Source organism: Pipistrellus kuhlii, unplaced genomic scaffold (genome assembly GCF_014108245.1).
Source record: "Pipistrellus kuhlii isolate mPipKuh1 unplaced genomic scaffold, mPipKuh1.p scaffold_m20_p_48, whole genome shotgun sequence".
Lineage (NCBI taxonomy): Eukaryota > Metazoa > Chordata > Mammalia > Chiroptera > Vespertilionidae > Pipistrellus > Pipistrellus kuhlii.
This window is the reverse complement of record NW_023425549.1, coordinates 2,441,050-2,456,919: the sequence shown is the minus strand read 5'-3', so window position 1 is coordinate 2,456,919 and position 15,870 is coordinate 2,441,050. Positions and strand designations below refer to the sequence as shown.

General features: G+C 51.7%; 1 protein-coding gene across 1 annotated transcript in view; it reads left to right on the top strand.

Moving 5' to 3' along the window:
- The first annotated feature begins 2,505 nt into the window (after positions 1-2,505).
- The window catches only part of IL21R (interleukin 21 receptor), a 36,994-nt gene continuing 23,629 nt past the window's right edge, over positions 2,506-15,870 (top strand). The window contains exon 1 of the mRNA XM_036413012.2: positions 2,506-2,988. Within this exon, the coding sequence (XP_036268905.2) occupies positions 2,982-2,988 (7 nt within the window). The 5' untranslated portion in view covers positions 2,506-2,981. The remainder of the gene's footprint in view (positions 2,989-15,870) is intronic.

Below are 15,870 nucleotides of genomic sequence, written 5' to 3'. Positions count from 1 at the left end.
AATGAGTGACCAAGAATGTTAAGAGCAGCCTGGCTGGTGTGGCTCAGTGGTTAAGCATGGGCCTGTGAACCAGGAGGTCACAGTTCCATTCCCAGACAGGGCACGTGCCTGGGCTGCGGGCTCCCTGGCAGCTGATTAATAATTCTCTCTCATCATTGATGTTTCCATTTCTCTCTCCCTCCCCCTTCCTCTCTGAAATCAATAAAAATACGTTTAAAAAGAAAGCTAAATGAGTCAACAATGTAAACTCAGGAGCCCAGGGGACTGAGTTCAGCCTCAGCTGTGTGGCAGAACAGCACCAGAATGCTTCTGATGATCGGACCCCCGTTCGGCGTCCTTGGTTCTTGAGCTCTGGCTCAGAAACAATTCAGGGCCAAGACAAAGCACAAGAGAAAGTTTGTTTGGAAAGTCACAGAGGCGGGAGAAGTGAGCAATAGAGGAAACGGGCTCTGAAACAAGCTGTGGAGGCAGAAGGAGGGCCCTTGGAGCCCAGGAGACAGAAAGGTGAAGGCAACCCCTGGGGGGCAGGCGAGGGGAGGGGAAGGCACAGGTGTGCTTCCTGGGGAGAGGGGACCTCGGTGGGGGGAAGGGAGGAGCGGGGTCCTCAGTCCAAAGGGCTGTTGAGGGCAGGGACTTTAGGGGAGGTCCCAGGGGAGAATCCAAACATAATGTCCTCAGCTTCCCAGCTGTGTGCTTTCAGGGTCCTGGTCTCCGCTGATTGGACGGTGCCAGGGGGTCATGCATCAGGTCATGGGGTGGCCTGTCTGGTTTTGCTGCTTCTCTGGGCCTGGAGCCGAAACACAAAGGAGGCCTCCATGTATTTGATGCATGCGGGTCAGAGCTCACTGTCCCCCTTAAAAATGCTTAAGGCTGTTCTCTGGCCCCTGGTCTATCTCTCCCCGCCTCCCCCCTCCAAGGGGGTCTGACTTGCACGATGAGCAGCCTGCCAGGGGCGGGAAGGTCAGGGGAGTGTCCAAACCACAGGACCAGCCATGTGCCAGGGAGGAAAGGTCACACTGGGGGCGAGGTCCCTGTTTTCCCAGTTTTGCCCGTTGCTAGGAGCCTGGGGCTTTCCAGCCGGGTGGCCTTCTGTACCTGCCGCTGTCTGTGCCCAGCCTGTCTGGCTGTCTGAAAGTCGCTGCACTTCTCTGGCCCGAGTGTTTGTATCTGTGAATAAGGAGGACGGCGGTGACGGAAATAAATAACGATTTTCTCGGCTCATTCCGGGTGAGCTCCTGCATCCTGCGAGTCCTGGGCACAGAGCAAGCGCCGCCCCCCTGCTCTGGATCTTCCCGCTGCTGCCAACCTCTGATCCCGGGCATCAGACACCTCGCCCAGAAGATGGCTAGACAGAAAGTAAAGAGCTGGCTATCTCCCAAGACTTGTTCTCCAGAGAATGCCACATCCTTCCCATCAGCCAAGTTCCTCAAAAACAACCAGAGAAAGAAAAAGAAAAATAGAAGAAATAAACAGTAAGATGCTTTCTCTTTTCCCCCTTTGGACCGGACATGTGGGTGAGCTGCAAATTGTTTCCCAAAAATGAGTCAGTGGGGAAGCGATGACGTGCGGTTTGAGCCGGCCCGTGCCATCCAAACACCGTTCACCAGCCCGTCCGCCCTGAGCCCCTCGTCCGGGCCCATTTCCACAGGTTCAAACCCTGGCGGGGACACGTCTCGGCGTGTGTGACATTTCCGCCCTCTGGGCCTCAATTTCTCCACCCGTGAAATGGGAATAACCTCGTCTGCCTCACGGGGTTTGTGGATACAGCGAGATCACCCAGGAGCCTCCAAACTGTAAAAGAGTCAGAGTAGCCACGGCCGCCGCCATGCTCCTGCCCCCTGAAGCTGCTGCAGGCATTTGCTGAATTTTGCACCCTGGCTTTTCCAAGGTCGGCCTGAGAGATCTGACCCTCTCACCGGCCCCCGGCTCGTCTGCAAGATGAAAACCCTCTTTAGAATCCTTTTCTCTGTTTTCATCCCAAATTCCCATGTGTCATGGCTGCTCCCCAAAACCCCGTCCAATGGCTGTGTCCCCATTTAACAGATGGGCAAAGGGAGGCCTTCAGAGAGGTGATGTGATATGCCCAAGGGATTGTCTCCTGTAGGGTGTGGATGCAGGGTCCTGCTCCCTGCAGCCCTGCAGCTACAGGCTGGATTCAAAAATCTTGGGGTCCCAGACCTCCCCCGGGCCCCCAGGCAGCATGCCCAGCGACGCACACCAGACTGGGAGAGGGGCTGCGGTGGGGTCACTGCCATGGCTGCACCAGGGCACCCGGGCTCTTGGTCTCTCTGAGCTGAGAGTTGGACGCTCAGGACCTCCAGGGCCTCCCTGTCCAGTATGGCACCTCTACACCCCTCCTGCCTGCCTGCCTTTGGGTCATGACCTTGGGGAGCAGTGGGCCCTCCCACCTCTTTCTCACTGCCTCTGGGAGGAGCCAGCTGCTCTGTGGGCGGGGCAGTGGGCAGCTCTCACCACATCCTCCTCTTCCTCTCCTTCCTCCTCACCCTGCACACACTCCGGGCAGCTATGTCAGCGGCGGCTGCTTCTGAGGGACCCACGGGGGGCCCTCTGCCGAGCCACTGACAGGCTCGGGGCTCCATGTCTGCCTGCTGCTCCCTGAGCCCCAGGGGCAGCCTGCCTGACCTTCTGCCCGCCTGCCTCCCGCCTGTCTGCCTGGCCAGCCCCTGCCTGCCGTCTGCCCATCTCTGCACAGGCGACCCGTCCCTGCCCCACGATGACCCTCTTCTGTCCGTGTCTGACCGCTCTGGGACGTGACTGACCCCTGCGTGGCCTGCCTGCCCAGGGCCCAGCGTCCCTCTGCCCGGGGCACAGGTGGCATCCTGTCTGGTGGATGACTCGGTGTGGGGTGTGGACTGCTGCCCGGGAGCCCTGCCTGTGCTCCCTCCGCACGGAGCCCGCTGCCCCCTGGAGCCACGGAGTGCCCTGAGCTTGCGGAATGGACTTCTGAGGAAGGAGCTGGAATGGCAGGTAACTCCTCTGCGCTGGGCAGGGGCACGGGCACCCTCTCTGCCCGGAGGGCCCGGCCTTGCTGAGTGGAGGGCGGAGAGGGATCCTGGGCCCTCAGCACGGCTGGGACATGAGTGAGGCCGGCATTGCTGGGCTGGCGTCTCCGGCTCAGCCCGGCTCAGCACGGAGGGCCTCTGTGGGGTGGCGGCCGGGGGCCCGGGGCAGGCATGGCCGGGCGGCCCAGGGACTCTGTACAACTAGCGTCCCCACCGCAGGGCGCTGGGGGGGAAAGCCGGTTCTAGATCAAATGTGACTGACGGTCCCGGTGTTCTGGGCAGCTGAGCGGGGCAGGGTGGGTGGTGTGACTGTGTCGCTGCTAGGGGCCATTTGGGGGTGAGTGGGAAGCACTGACCGTGTGCGAACTTCTGAGTTTTATCCCCTCATTGTACCTGATGCCTCACATGAGTTGGTGTGCCCATTTCCCAGAGAGAGGACTGAGGCTAGGAGCGGTGGGAAGACTTTCCCAGGGTGACGCAGGCAGCGGGAAGCAAGTGGCTGGGGCTGTCCTGTCCTCCACGTGCTGTCTCCTCTCTCGCATGAAAGAAGGGGGCCAGGCGATGGGGGCACACGGGAGCTGTGCGCCGGGCTGGGGCCGAGGCTGAGCCCTGGAGGGTGGGCCCGTTTCTGGCTGAAACAGGCGAAAGCAGGGACAGGCACATGCCTGGCAGGGGAGTGGGTCAGCGAGGCCTGGAGTGGGAACCGAGGGCTCATGGAGGATGGCAAGTTGTGCTCGGCCAGAGCAGAGGGCCCAGGGCAGGGGGCAGGGGCCACTGGGGGAGGGGGGCACCCGCATGGCCTGGGCAGGGGCATCACGGGGTCAGGCCTCGGGGGGGTCTGGGGCAGGGGCATCACGGGGCCAGGCCGCGGGGAGAGCACCTGAGTCCCCGGGGGAAGTGCAGGGCTCTCGGAGGCACATGGCGGAGCGGGGAAAACCGGGGGTCAGAGCCCAGCCATGCGGGACTGGGTAAGCTTGGCAAGTCTTTGTGGCTCTTCCAGCTCCATGGAGCCTCGGTGGTTCCATCTGTACAATGGGAACAAAGGCTGCCCCATCCTGTGGGGCGGGCTGTGAGGATTTGAAGTCATAGAAACAGGAGAGCTGCTGGCTGGAGGCCTTCCCAGGAGGGAACTTACAGCCCGTGGAGCCTGGAGCTCAGGGCGGGGGGAGGACCACTCTCCTCGGGCAAGAGAAGGTGCAGGGCCCCCTCGGGAGCCACCGTCTTGCCTCCCTTGGCCCCCTGGTCCGGCCTCCCTGGCTTCGGCGCTCGGCACGCTGCAGGCACTCAAGGGCCTCCCATGTCCCCCAACACAGGGGAGGCTGCTGGCCTCATTCAGCTCATTTCACGGGTGAGAGTGCGGCTCAGTGGGGAGAACCTTGCTCCCAGTCACCTGGAACTGTAAGAGGCAGAGCTGGGTTTGGACCCCCAGGACCAGAAGCCCTGGCACTGCCCACCCCACACGGGGCAGGGGGTCTGGATGGGGCACCCAGGAGCCCCGTGTTAGCAGGTGGATGAGACCCAGGGCTGGGAGAGGGGCAAGCAAGGCGGAGGCTGAGCCCTCGGGGTGCTGCAGGCCTGCCCCTCCCCGGAGAGGAAGAGGGGGGCTGGAGCCCCCCAAGGCTGTGGGCAGGGGTGGGGCATGCTGGGGGAGGTGGAAAGAGGCACCAGCTTCTCTGCAGCACCTCGGCCTTCCTGGTGAGAGAGAGAGAGAGAGAGAGAGAGAGGGAGAGAGAGAGAGAGAGGGAGAGAGAGAGAGAGAGAGAGAGAGAGGGAGAGAGAGAGAGAGGGAGAGAGAGAGGGAGAGATGAAGAGAGGAAGAAGCTCAGGGCGGGAGCAGAGCCTCAGGGAGGCTGACGGGGCTTGGAAGCAGCCAGGCCTGGGTTTGAGTCCCAGCGGTGTGACCCGAGGCAGCCACAAGCCCCTCTGAACCCGTTTCCTCGTCTGCTGTGTGGACGCAGAGCGCCTGTCCGAGCTTGTCCTGAGGTTTTGTCCCGCAGGTATCTGTTGAGCACGGCTGTGCGCCAGCGCTGCCCTGCTCCCGGGCGCATGGGCACAGCCGGCCGGCCCGTGCGAGGACGGGGCGGCCAGAGCACAGCAGGGCTCAGGGAATGGCCGCTCTGAGGTTTTACTTTCAGTGTGATGGGCAACCATCCCCTTGTGATTGGCTAGGACACTGGCACAAGCTAGGGCAAGGCCCTCAATAAGTGAGAGCGCTTACGATGACTCTACTCCCCATGCTGGGGGGGTGGGGGGGTGGGGAATGAGGCTCGGCGAGCGTGGGTCTCTCTAGGGTCACCAGGAAGCCGTCTACAAGCAGAGGGAAGAAAGCTGGGAGACGGGGAACCAGGACTCCCTAGCAGCCCTTTCCTCACATGCACCTTTCTCCCCCGCCCCCCAGGGCCGCCCAAGCCCGGGGTGGGGGAGGGCAGCTGGGAGGAGCCACCCCCACCCCTCGCTGGCGCCCAGCCAGAGGGACTTTTTATGACAGCTCAAAAGAGAGCTCTGAGTAAACGTGGAAATTCTGAAGCAACCTGAGAATATGCACTTCCCCGGGTGTGGGCAGGGGGCCCCCGGGGGGCCCCAATGGCCAGCACCTGCGGCAGGAGCCCAGTGGCTGGCCCCGCAGCCCCCAGGGGGATCTGGTTATGCAAATTGTCCCCACAGAGTGAGGCTAGCCTACCAGCACGGCCTGGGTCCCTCCTCGCTGTGCATCCTGGGGCGAGCCTCTGCACCTCTCTGGGCCCCGAGTTCCTCCTCTGCCTGATGATGGAGACTGGGACTGGGACTGGGACCCGGAAACGTTCCCCAGCACAGAGCAGGGACACTCAGGCTGGCGCCAGGCCAGGGCAGGCTGGCGGGGCCTGCTGGGCACGAAAGGGGCAACGGCAGTTGCCCCCCACCCCCACCCCCCAATCCCACCCCCACCCCTCAATCCCACCTCTCAGCCTCAAGCAGTTGTGGTTGAAAGCATGTTTTCTTCCTCCGCCTTACACCCAGCCCCTCCTGGTCTGGGGAAAGGCGGCTGGAGTGCCATGTGGCTGCAGGAGGGAGAGAGGTTGCACAGTGTGGGCGAGGCTGAGGTGGTGGGGCAGGTGGAGATGGCACGGGCAGGGGGCGGCTGCTGGGAGTCGGGGTGCGTCTCAGCGAGGGGAGGTGGCACAGGCTGGGGGAAGTGCCGGCAGGAAAAGGCTGTCCAGGTGAGGACAGGCGTCTGGACAAGGGCCCGGGCGGGGCGGGGAGGGAGGCTGAGAGCTCCCGAGGCTCCGAGGCTGTGCATCCTCGGGAAGGCCAGACGCTGCCTCCCAGGTCCCGCTCCTACTGCCTGAGCTATGATGCCCATGTCCTGGCCTGCCTGCCTTAGACACCCACAGCCCGCTCCTCATCACAGGCAAACACATAAAGTAACACTACCCACACGCCCACAGTGTGCCCAGCGCCTGCCTCAGACCCTCAGCCAGGCCAGGCCACAGGGCACTGTCCCCATTCTACAGATGGGGAGAACTGAGGCTCAGAGAAAGGAGGAGATGTGCCCAAGGTCCCACTGTGAGTGAGGGGCAGAGCCTCCGTTCTGAGAGCCCCATTTGGTGGGAACCAGCTGCTGCCCCGAGCACCCTGCTGTTCCTGTCTGAAGTCCTTGTTGCTAACCTGATGACGGCAGCCATGGTCCCTCAGACCCTGGGCACTGAGGGTGCTGTCCAGCGTGGGGGGCAGGACCTAGACCGATGAAGCTGACGGGGAAACAGAGATCTCTCAGGGCTGCTCCGTGTATGACTGGACACAATGATTCTTAGCCTCATTCATTCATTCATTCCTTCATTCATTCCCCCTTCTTCTTCAGCTACTTGCTGAGCACCTGCTATGCTCCAGGCCCCGTTCTAGGCACTGCGGTGAACAGCACCAGTTCATTTCCCAGCCCCTGGGAGCTTAGGCTCTGCGGACGGAGAGAGGTCGTGAACACAAAACCGATCCTGATATGACACGAGACACACAAAGGGGTGTGTGGCCAGCGAGCAGCCGGGGAGGCCCCTTCCGGGCAGAGTGGGTTGACATCCGAGAAGGAGAAGGCAAAACGCACAAGGAACAGTGTCCTAGGCGGGGGGGTGGCACGTGCAGGGACCCTGAGGCGGGAAACAAGCTGAAGCACCCGCCTTTGTCCTCATGGAGAACACAAAGACCCCGGGGCCCCGCGTCTAAGAGAGGGAGTGAGGAAGAGGAAGGGTTCACTGGGGACCACAGTCCTCGGGGCTTTGAACGTGGAGGTTAAGCTCCAGCATCCATCACTACTCGTAGAGAGCGCGGCCGCTCCCTCAGCCGCTCACGCAGGGACTGTTTGGGCGCCGTGTGTCAGGCCCCGAGACCTCTGTGTCAGGACGCAGGCCACACGCGGCCCTGCCTGGGTGCTGCTCCGAACGCCGCCGAAGGCACCGGGCGCAGGAGGCAGGGACCTGAGCGGAAGGAGTGACTCACGCTCCGCAGAGGCCGAGATTTACGGGCGGTGACATTTGAACTGGCTCTGGAAGACGGAGCAGGCGGCTGCCGGTCGCCTCGGCCTGCAGACAGTCCGGGCGGCGGAGACACAGTGCACGGGCCCGGAAGCCAGCTGTCCGGACCCGGTGCGTCTGGAGTCCGGGCCGGGCACGGGGTGGCGGGAGCGCTGGGCAGCAGATCCTGAGAGCTCCTGACGGCAGGGATTGGGGGTTCTCTCTGCAGGTCAGTGAGGAGCCACAGAGGCCGTAGTGGAACGAGGGTGGGGTTCAGGGTCGCTGCTGCTGGCGGTGGGGAGGCCAGGAAGGAAGGCGTAGGGGGCAAGGTGGGCAGAGTCCCTGAAGACCAGGGACAAACTCGGCCCTTTCTTCTGTGTTCCCTTTTGGGAAGTCCCGGGGGCTCGGCACTTCCTCTTCTGGCCGCCCGCCCGGCTCCTGTTTCTGGCGCTCTGGGGAGTCCCTCCTCACCCGCTCCAGTGCCTCTGGACCGGGCATGCACTTCACCAGCTCCTCACCTTTCACTTTCCACGCCCAGTGCCCTCCTGAGTTACAACGGAGATGGTAACTGACTGCAGGAGCAGGAGGGAGGCCATTCCTGCTCACCGGTGAGGGAAAGACACACAGAAAGCACTCGGCTTCTTTCCAGCCTGGGGGGGGGGGGGGGTACATCACGCTGCTGTGAGTGTGCACGTCCATGTGCACTTCTCACTGGCGCACAGTCCAGGAATGGCCTTGTTGGGTGTCCCGTCCAGCGGACGCTTTCTGACATGGTTGTACCAGTTTACGCTCTCACGGGAACACTGGGTCAGGATGCAGAGTGCCGGGTCTTTCCAAGCGCTTGGAATAGTCTGTCTTTTTTTTTTCATTTTAGCCATTCTGGGTTGATGAGCAGTTGTATCCTATTGGAATGTAAATTTGCATTTCTGTGATGAATAATGATTTTAAACACCTTTCAATATGCTTATTGGCCATGTAGATGTCTTCTTTCGTAAAGTGTCTGTTGAAGCGTTCTGTCTATTTTTTTAAAAAGTGAGTTCTGTGTTATTTATTATTGTTTGGTAGGAGTTCTTTCTATATTCTGGGTACAGATATAGAAGGCAATCAATCAGTATTTCTGTTTCACACAGATGTTTCTCTCTCTCTCCCTGCCCTTCTCTAAGCATATCCTTGGGTGAGCATTAAAAAAAAATTATATATATATATGCATGTATGCACACTTTAACAGCTGATAGCTCCATTTTGAAAATGAAATGCATTTTAATAAATATTGCCTTTATAATTATTCAAAGTGTGTATATATAGTCTTGGGACATCCTATAGATGTATGTATATGTGTGTGAATATAGATATAGATATAGATGCAATCTCCTTCCATTTTTTTTTTCCATTCTCTTAATGGCATCTTCAGATAGACAGAAACTAATTTTAACGAAGTTCAATTTATCAGACTTTTTCCTTCTGGCTTGGTATGTGCTGTTAAAGAGGTGCTTTCTGCCCTAAGGTCATGAAAATGTTATCCTAAGTTTTCTTCTACGTGTTTTATTGTTTTAGCTTTCACACAGGCCTACAGCCCAACTGTAACTTATTTTTATGGGTGAAATTAAGCAAAGGGTCAAGGTTTATTTTCTGCTAGGTGAATACCCAGTTAATCGGCCCTCATTTTTAAGACCCTGCTCTCTGTGGCTTTGCAGTGGTACTTTTGTTGAAAGTTAAGAGGCTATATATGTGAATCTATTTCTGGACTCTTATTTTTTCAGTGGCTCATTTGTTTTTCTTTGCCATAATGCCATATTTTTTTCTTCAAGACTGTCTAAATTATTCTTGGCTCTTTGCATTTCTATGTGAATTGTAGAACTAGATTGTCAATTTCAGTCAAAGAAAATCTTGTTGGGAATTTTTTTGAACCTTGGGTTTACATTAAAACTATAGTTCAATTTAGGGAGAATTGACATTTTTAGAATACAGTTATCCCTTGATAACCACAGGGAATTTGTCCCAGTATTTCCTGTGGATACCCAAATCCAGGGATGCTCAAGTCCCTTATATAAAACTAGAGGCCCAGTGCACGAAATTCGTGCATGGGGTAGGTGGGGGTTGTCCCTCAGCCTAGCTTGCACCCTCTCCACTCTGGGACCCACTAAGGCACATGTGTCAAACACAAGGCCCGTGGGCCAAATCCGTCCCTCCAGGCCTTGCAATGTGGCCCGCACCGCGCTGTCATCACTGCATTCCGCTGCGTTTCCATCACAATGACAGTTTATGACTGTTCAGTAAACCATTCGGCCCACGATTTAGGCTGGATTTTAGATTTTGGCCCCTTCTCTGATTGAGTTCGACACCCCTACACTAAGGGATGGTTAACTGCCCATTTAGACCCAATTCTACTGGTGGGATCTCATAATCCAGGACTGCTGGCTCCCAACTGCTTGCCTGCCTGCCTTCCTGATTGCCCCTAACCACTTTTGCCTGCCAGCCTGATCACCTCCTAACCACTCTCATGCCAGCCTGATTGATGTCTAACTGCTCCCCTGCCAGCCTGTTTGCCCCCAACGTCCCTCCTCTGCCAGCCTGGCCACCCTTAACTGCCCTCCCTTACAGGGTTGATAGCCTCCAACTGCCCTCCCTTGCAGACCTGGTCCCTCTCAATTGCCCTCCCTTGCTGCCATCTTGTGTCCACATAGGGGCAGGATGTTTGACCACATGGGGGAAGCCATATTATGTGTTGGAGTGATGGTCAACTCTTTTGTTGACCTATAAAAGATATTACTCTTTTATTATTTAGAATAGGAGGCCTAGTGCACGGGTGGGGGTCAGCTGGTTTGCCCTGAAGGGTGTCCTGGATCAGGGTGGGAGTTCCCTTGGGGTGTGGGCAGCCTGGGAGAGGAACCTGTCTTGATTTGCAGGCTGGCCATGCCCCCTGGAGACCGAAGCAGAAGCCCTGGTATCTGGAATTTATTTACCTCCTATAATTAAAACTTTGTAGCCTGGAGCAGAGTCAAGCCTCCTGCTCGCTCCATGGCTGCAGCCATTTCTGTTTGAATTTGTTTGAATTTGTTTACCTTCTATAATGGAAACTTTGTAGTCTAGGCCAGCCAGGGTATATGGAAAGCTTGGCTTCCACTAGTGAAACCCAAGCCTCTCAATTGCTCTCAATTGCCATCTTGGTTGGGGTTAATTTACATAGTCACTCTGATTGGCTGGTGGGTGTGGCTTGGGGTGTGGTTTGAGTGAAGTGATGCTTAATTTACATACTACTCTTATTAGTTAGAATGGTACAATGTTTGCATATAACCTATATTTGCATAGAAGTGACAGCAAGGTATGCCTACACATCACTTCATTCATATGCATTCAACATAGTGCTGAAATTCATGTTTTGTTTTTTGAAACTTTGTGAGATTTTAAAAAATAATTTTGATTCTCAGCTGGTTGAATCCACAGATGTGAAACACAGATACAGAGGGCCGATTGTATTAAAATTTCCAATCCATGAGCATAGTATGTCGCTCCATTTATTTATATTTAAAAAAAATTATCTTACAGCCCTGACCTGTTTGGCTCAGTGGATAGAGCATTGGCCTGCCAGCTGAAGGGTCCCAGGTTCAATTCCGGTCAGGAGCATGTACCTTGGTTGTGGACACATCCCCAATAGGGTTGTGCAGGAGGCAGCTGATTGATGTTTCTCTTTCATCGATGTTTCTAGCTCTCTATCCCTCTCCCTTCCTGTCTGTAAAAAAAATCAATAAAATATATTTTAAAAAATTACCTTACAAATATCTTGTAGATTTCTGTGTGGAGGTCTTGTAAACCTTCATTAGATTTATTCTTGGAGATTTGATTTTTATGCTAATGTAAGTTATATGATTTCAAAAATTTCATGTTTGCTTTCAGTGTGTAGAAATACAATAGTTTTTTGTTTTTTGTGTTTTTTTTTTGTTTTTACCCTTTATTAACTTTGTCAATATACTTTTGCAAGCTGGAGGTCCAGACGTAGGAAGAAATAGCTGAAAAACTCAGCCCTATTCATCTTCCTACCACTTGGAGGCTTCCTACCTTTGTTTTTGTAATGGTTGTAGACATCGCCATCTGCTAGTCCCTTGAGAAGGGGTGCTGAAAAGCAGAATTCCTAGCCTTGAACTTCATAAACAGTCTTAACTATATATATATTACTGTCTTGACAATATTTAAGTGTACAACACAGAACAGTGCAGTTTAGCTATATGCATTGTGTTAAACAGCAGATCTCTAAAACTTCTTTATCATGCGCTCTATCCCCATGGAGCAACTCCCCAAGAGACCCCCTCCCTCCATCCCCTGGTGACCGCCCTTCTACCTTCTATTTCTGTGAGTTTGATTACTTCAGATATGTCAGATAAGTGGAATCCTGCTGTACTTGTCTCTCAAGATTGGCTTATTTCGCTTAGCATAATGTCCTCAAACTTGATTCATGTTATAGCATCTGGCAGAGTATTCTTCTTTTCTTTAAGGCTAAATATCATTCCATTGCATGCCTACCACACTTCCTTTATCAGGTCATTGGCTGATGAGTTTAGATTGCTTCCACAATCTTGACTATCATGAACCATGGTGCAATGAGCATGGGTGTGCAAATTACTCTTTGAGATCTGGTTTTCAATTCTTTTGGATGTGTACCCAGAAACAAGACTGCTGGGTTACACGGTAGTTCTATTTTTGATATTTTAAAGGAAACTCCATACTGTTTTCTGTAGCATTTGCATTCTTTCACAATTCCACCAGCAGGGTGCAAGGGATCTTTTCTTTCCACATCCCCCCACCCCCACCCCCAACAGGGTAGTCATCTTAGCAGGTGTGAAGTAGCAGCTCACTGTGGTTTTGATCTGCGTCTCCGGATGGCTCGTGTTGCTGGGCATCTGGCCATACACCTGTTGGCCATTTGCTTGTCTTCGCTGGAGAAATATCTATTTAAGTCCTTTGCCCATTTTCCCCCCAATTGGGAACATTTTTCGTTTTGGTATGTTTCTGAGATATAGGAGTTCTTTATAGATTCAATATAGGGTGTGCAAATTTTTTTTTTTATCATTCCGTAGGTTGCTCTGTCCTCTGTTGATTGCTTTCTCTGCTGCCCAAAAGTTTCTGTGTTTGATGCCATCCTATTTGTCTATGTTTGCTTTGTTGCTTGTGCTTTAGCTGTCATAGCTGATAAATAATTGCCACGTCCAATATTTTTGAAGTTTTTCCCTATATATTTTTTTCTAGGAATTTAATAGTTTCAGATCTTACAGTTAGGCTTTTAACCACTTTGAGTTAATTTGCATATGACGTAAGGTAAGAGTCCACCCTCATTTGTTTGCCTGTGGATTTCCAGGTTTCCCAGCACCAGGTGTGATGTGGGTTTGACACTCTTGTCAAAGACCACCCCACCATGAACACGGGGTTTACTTCTGGGCTCTCTATTCTGCTCCATTGGTCTCAGTACCTGCTTATCTCTCTTTATGCAAATACTTATGTGGATTGCTGAAGCTTGGTAATATATTTTGAAATCAGGAGTCTGAGGCCTTCATCTTCATTCTTCATTCTCAAGATTTGGATATTTGGGGCCCTTTGAGATTCCATATACACTTTAAGATTTTTCTCTATTTTTGCAAATAATGTCATTGGGCTTTTGGCAGAGATTGCGTTGAATCTGTAGATTGCTTTGGGCACTTAAAATATATTAAGTCTTCCAATCCATGAACATGGAGTATTTTTCCATTTATTTGTGTCTTCTTTAATTTCTTTCAGCTGTTTCTTTTTTTTTTTTTTTTTCCAGCTGTTTCTTTTGTAGTTTTACGTGTACAAGTCTTTCACCTCCTTGATGGAGTGTACTCCTAAGTATTTTATTCTTTTTGATACCATTGTAAATGGCATTGCTTTTTTAAGTTTCTTTTTGCATTGTTCATTGCTAGTGTATAGAAATGCAACTTATTTTTTAAAAATACATATTTTATTGATTTTAGAGAGGAAGGGAGAGGGAGAGAGAGATAGAAACATCAATGATGAGAGAGAATCATTGATGGGCTGCCTCCTGCCTTACCCCTATTGGGGATCGAGCCCGCAACCCAGGCATGTGCCCTTGGTTGGAATTGAACCTGGGACCCCTCAGTCCCCAGGCCGACACTCTATTTATTGACACAAACCAGCTGGGGCTGCAACTGATTTTTGAGTGTGGTTTTGTATTCTGCCACTTTACTGAATTGGCTAATTAGTCTAATAGGTTTATTATGTGGAACCTTCAGGGTTATTTATATTTAAGATCATGCCATCTGTGAACAGAGATAATTTTACGTCCTCCTTTCCAATCTGTCTGCCGTTTATTTATTTATTTACTTATTTATTTGACTAATTGCTTTGGCTAAGACATCCAGTGTCATGTTAAATAGTGGTGGCAAGGGTGAGCTTTTGCCTTGTTTCTGTGTTTTTATTTTGTCGTTAATCCTTACCTAAGAATATATTTTTTTCCATTGATTTTTGGAGAGAGTGGAAGGGAGGGAGAAAGAAGAAAGAGAGACAGAGAGAGATATTCATGTGAGACACATCTATTGGTTGCCTTCTGCACATGCCTCAACTGGGACCAGGGATCGAGCCTGTAACCCAGGTACATGCTCTTGATCAGGAATCAAACCCGTGACAGTTCAGTGAGTGGGCCAACACCCTAACCACTGGGATACACCAACCAGGCCTTGCCTTGCTTTTTACATTAGAGGAAAAGCTTTCTGCTTTTTACCATTGAGGTGAACAGTGTATTCATTTATGGCATTTATTATGTTCAGGTAATTTTACTCTATTACTAGAATGTCTTCATCATGAACAGATGTTGAATTTTGTTGAATGCTTTTTCAGCATTATTTGAAATAATCATGTCATTTTTGTCCTTTTATTCTGTTAATGTAGTGGATTTCTGTGTGTTGAGCCATCCTTGAATCCCAAGGTTAAGTCCCCTTTATTCATATCCCTTTTTAATGTGGTGTTACATGTGATTTGCTAGTATTTTGTTGAGGATTTTTTTTGTGTCAACATTCCTTATGCATATTGATCTCAAAATATCTTATTGTACTGTAGTTACTTTTATTTTTGTGATGGTGAGATGATAAAATGCCAAACCTGTTCCTAAATCAGGGTAACCATCCCTTACTTGCAGTAAATGATTTGGTTCATCATTTCAGGGGTCCTTTCTGATGCATCATGTTGCCATCGATTAGAGCACATTTTTTGTTCATGTCTTCCACCCACAGATTTAATGCTTTTTCCGTTTCATTTATTTGTTTGTTTGTTTTTTGTTAATCCTCACCCGAGGATATTTTTCCATTGATCTTTTAGAGAGTGTGGAAGAGAGAGAGAAATACAGAGAGAAACATCGATGTGGGAGAAACACATCCATTAGTTGCCTCCTGCACATGCCCTGACCAGGACCCAGGCCAGGGAAGAGTCTGCAACCAACGTACAACGTGCCCTTGACTGGAATGGAACCCGGATCCTTTGGTCCACAGACCAATGCTCTATCCACTGAGCAAAACTAGCTAGGGCGCCTTTTCCATTTTAACTAAGCACTTACCATGCACTGGACCATTACTTTTGCAGTTTGAAGTGTGACAGCAAAACTAGCATACATTTCTTTCCCCCTCTTCACAATATCATGGATAGAAGATTTATTCTTACTGTATATCTTAGCAACCGCAGCCTGTGATTGTGATTCTTATTGCATTTAGAACTTTCACCTTTTCACTTAAAGGAAGCACTTTACGGCTTCTCTTCGGCAGATCTGAATTGCCAGGATCACTACTCTTGTGCTTTGGGGCCATCTTTAAGTAAAGTGAGGGCTATCTGAACACAAGCGGTACAATACGGTGACAGTGGATCTGCTGGTTTCTGAGAAGCCACGTGATCAAGGGCAGGTGGCATACAAACTGTGTCTACACTGAGCAGAGGAACAATTCATGTTCCGGGTGGGACAGTGTGAGCTTTTATCACACCAATTTAATATTATGCATCATTTATTTCTGGATCTATTTACTTAATATTTTCAGACTGCAGTTGACCATGCATAAATAAAACTGCATAAAATGGAACCACGGATCAAAGGAAACCGCTCTACTGATTTTCAGATGCTGAACTAACCTTGCATTCCTGAAATATACCTCATGTGAGAATGATGTATTACCTCTACTTTCGCACATCTCATTAGATTTGATTTGTTAATATTTTGCATGAGAACTTTTATATTTATCAGAGTGTTTGACCTATAATTTAATTTTCTTTTAATGTCAAGTTTCGGTATAAGGTGACGTGTTTAATTCACATGTTAAGTTTACTTATATTTGATAAAAGTACTGATGTGCTTGAGA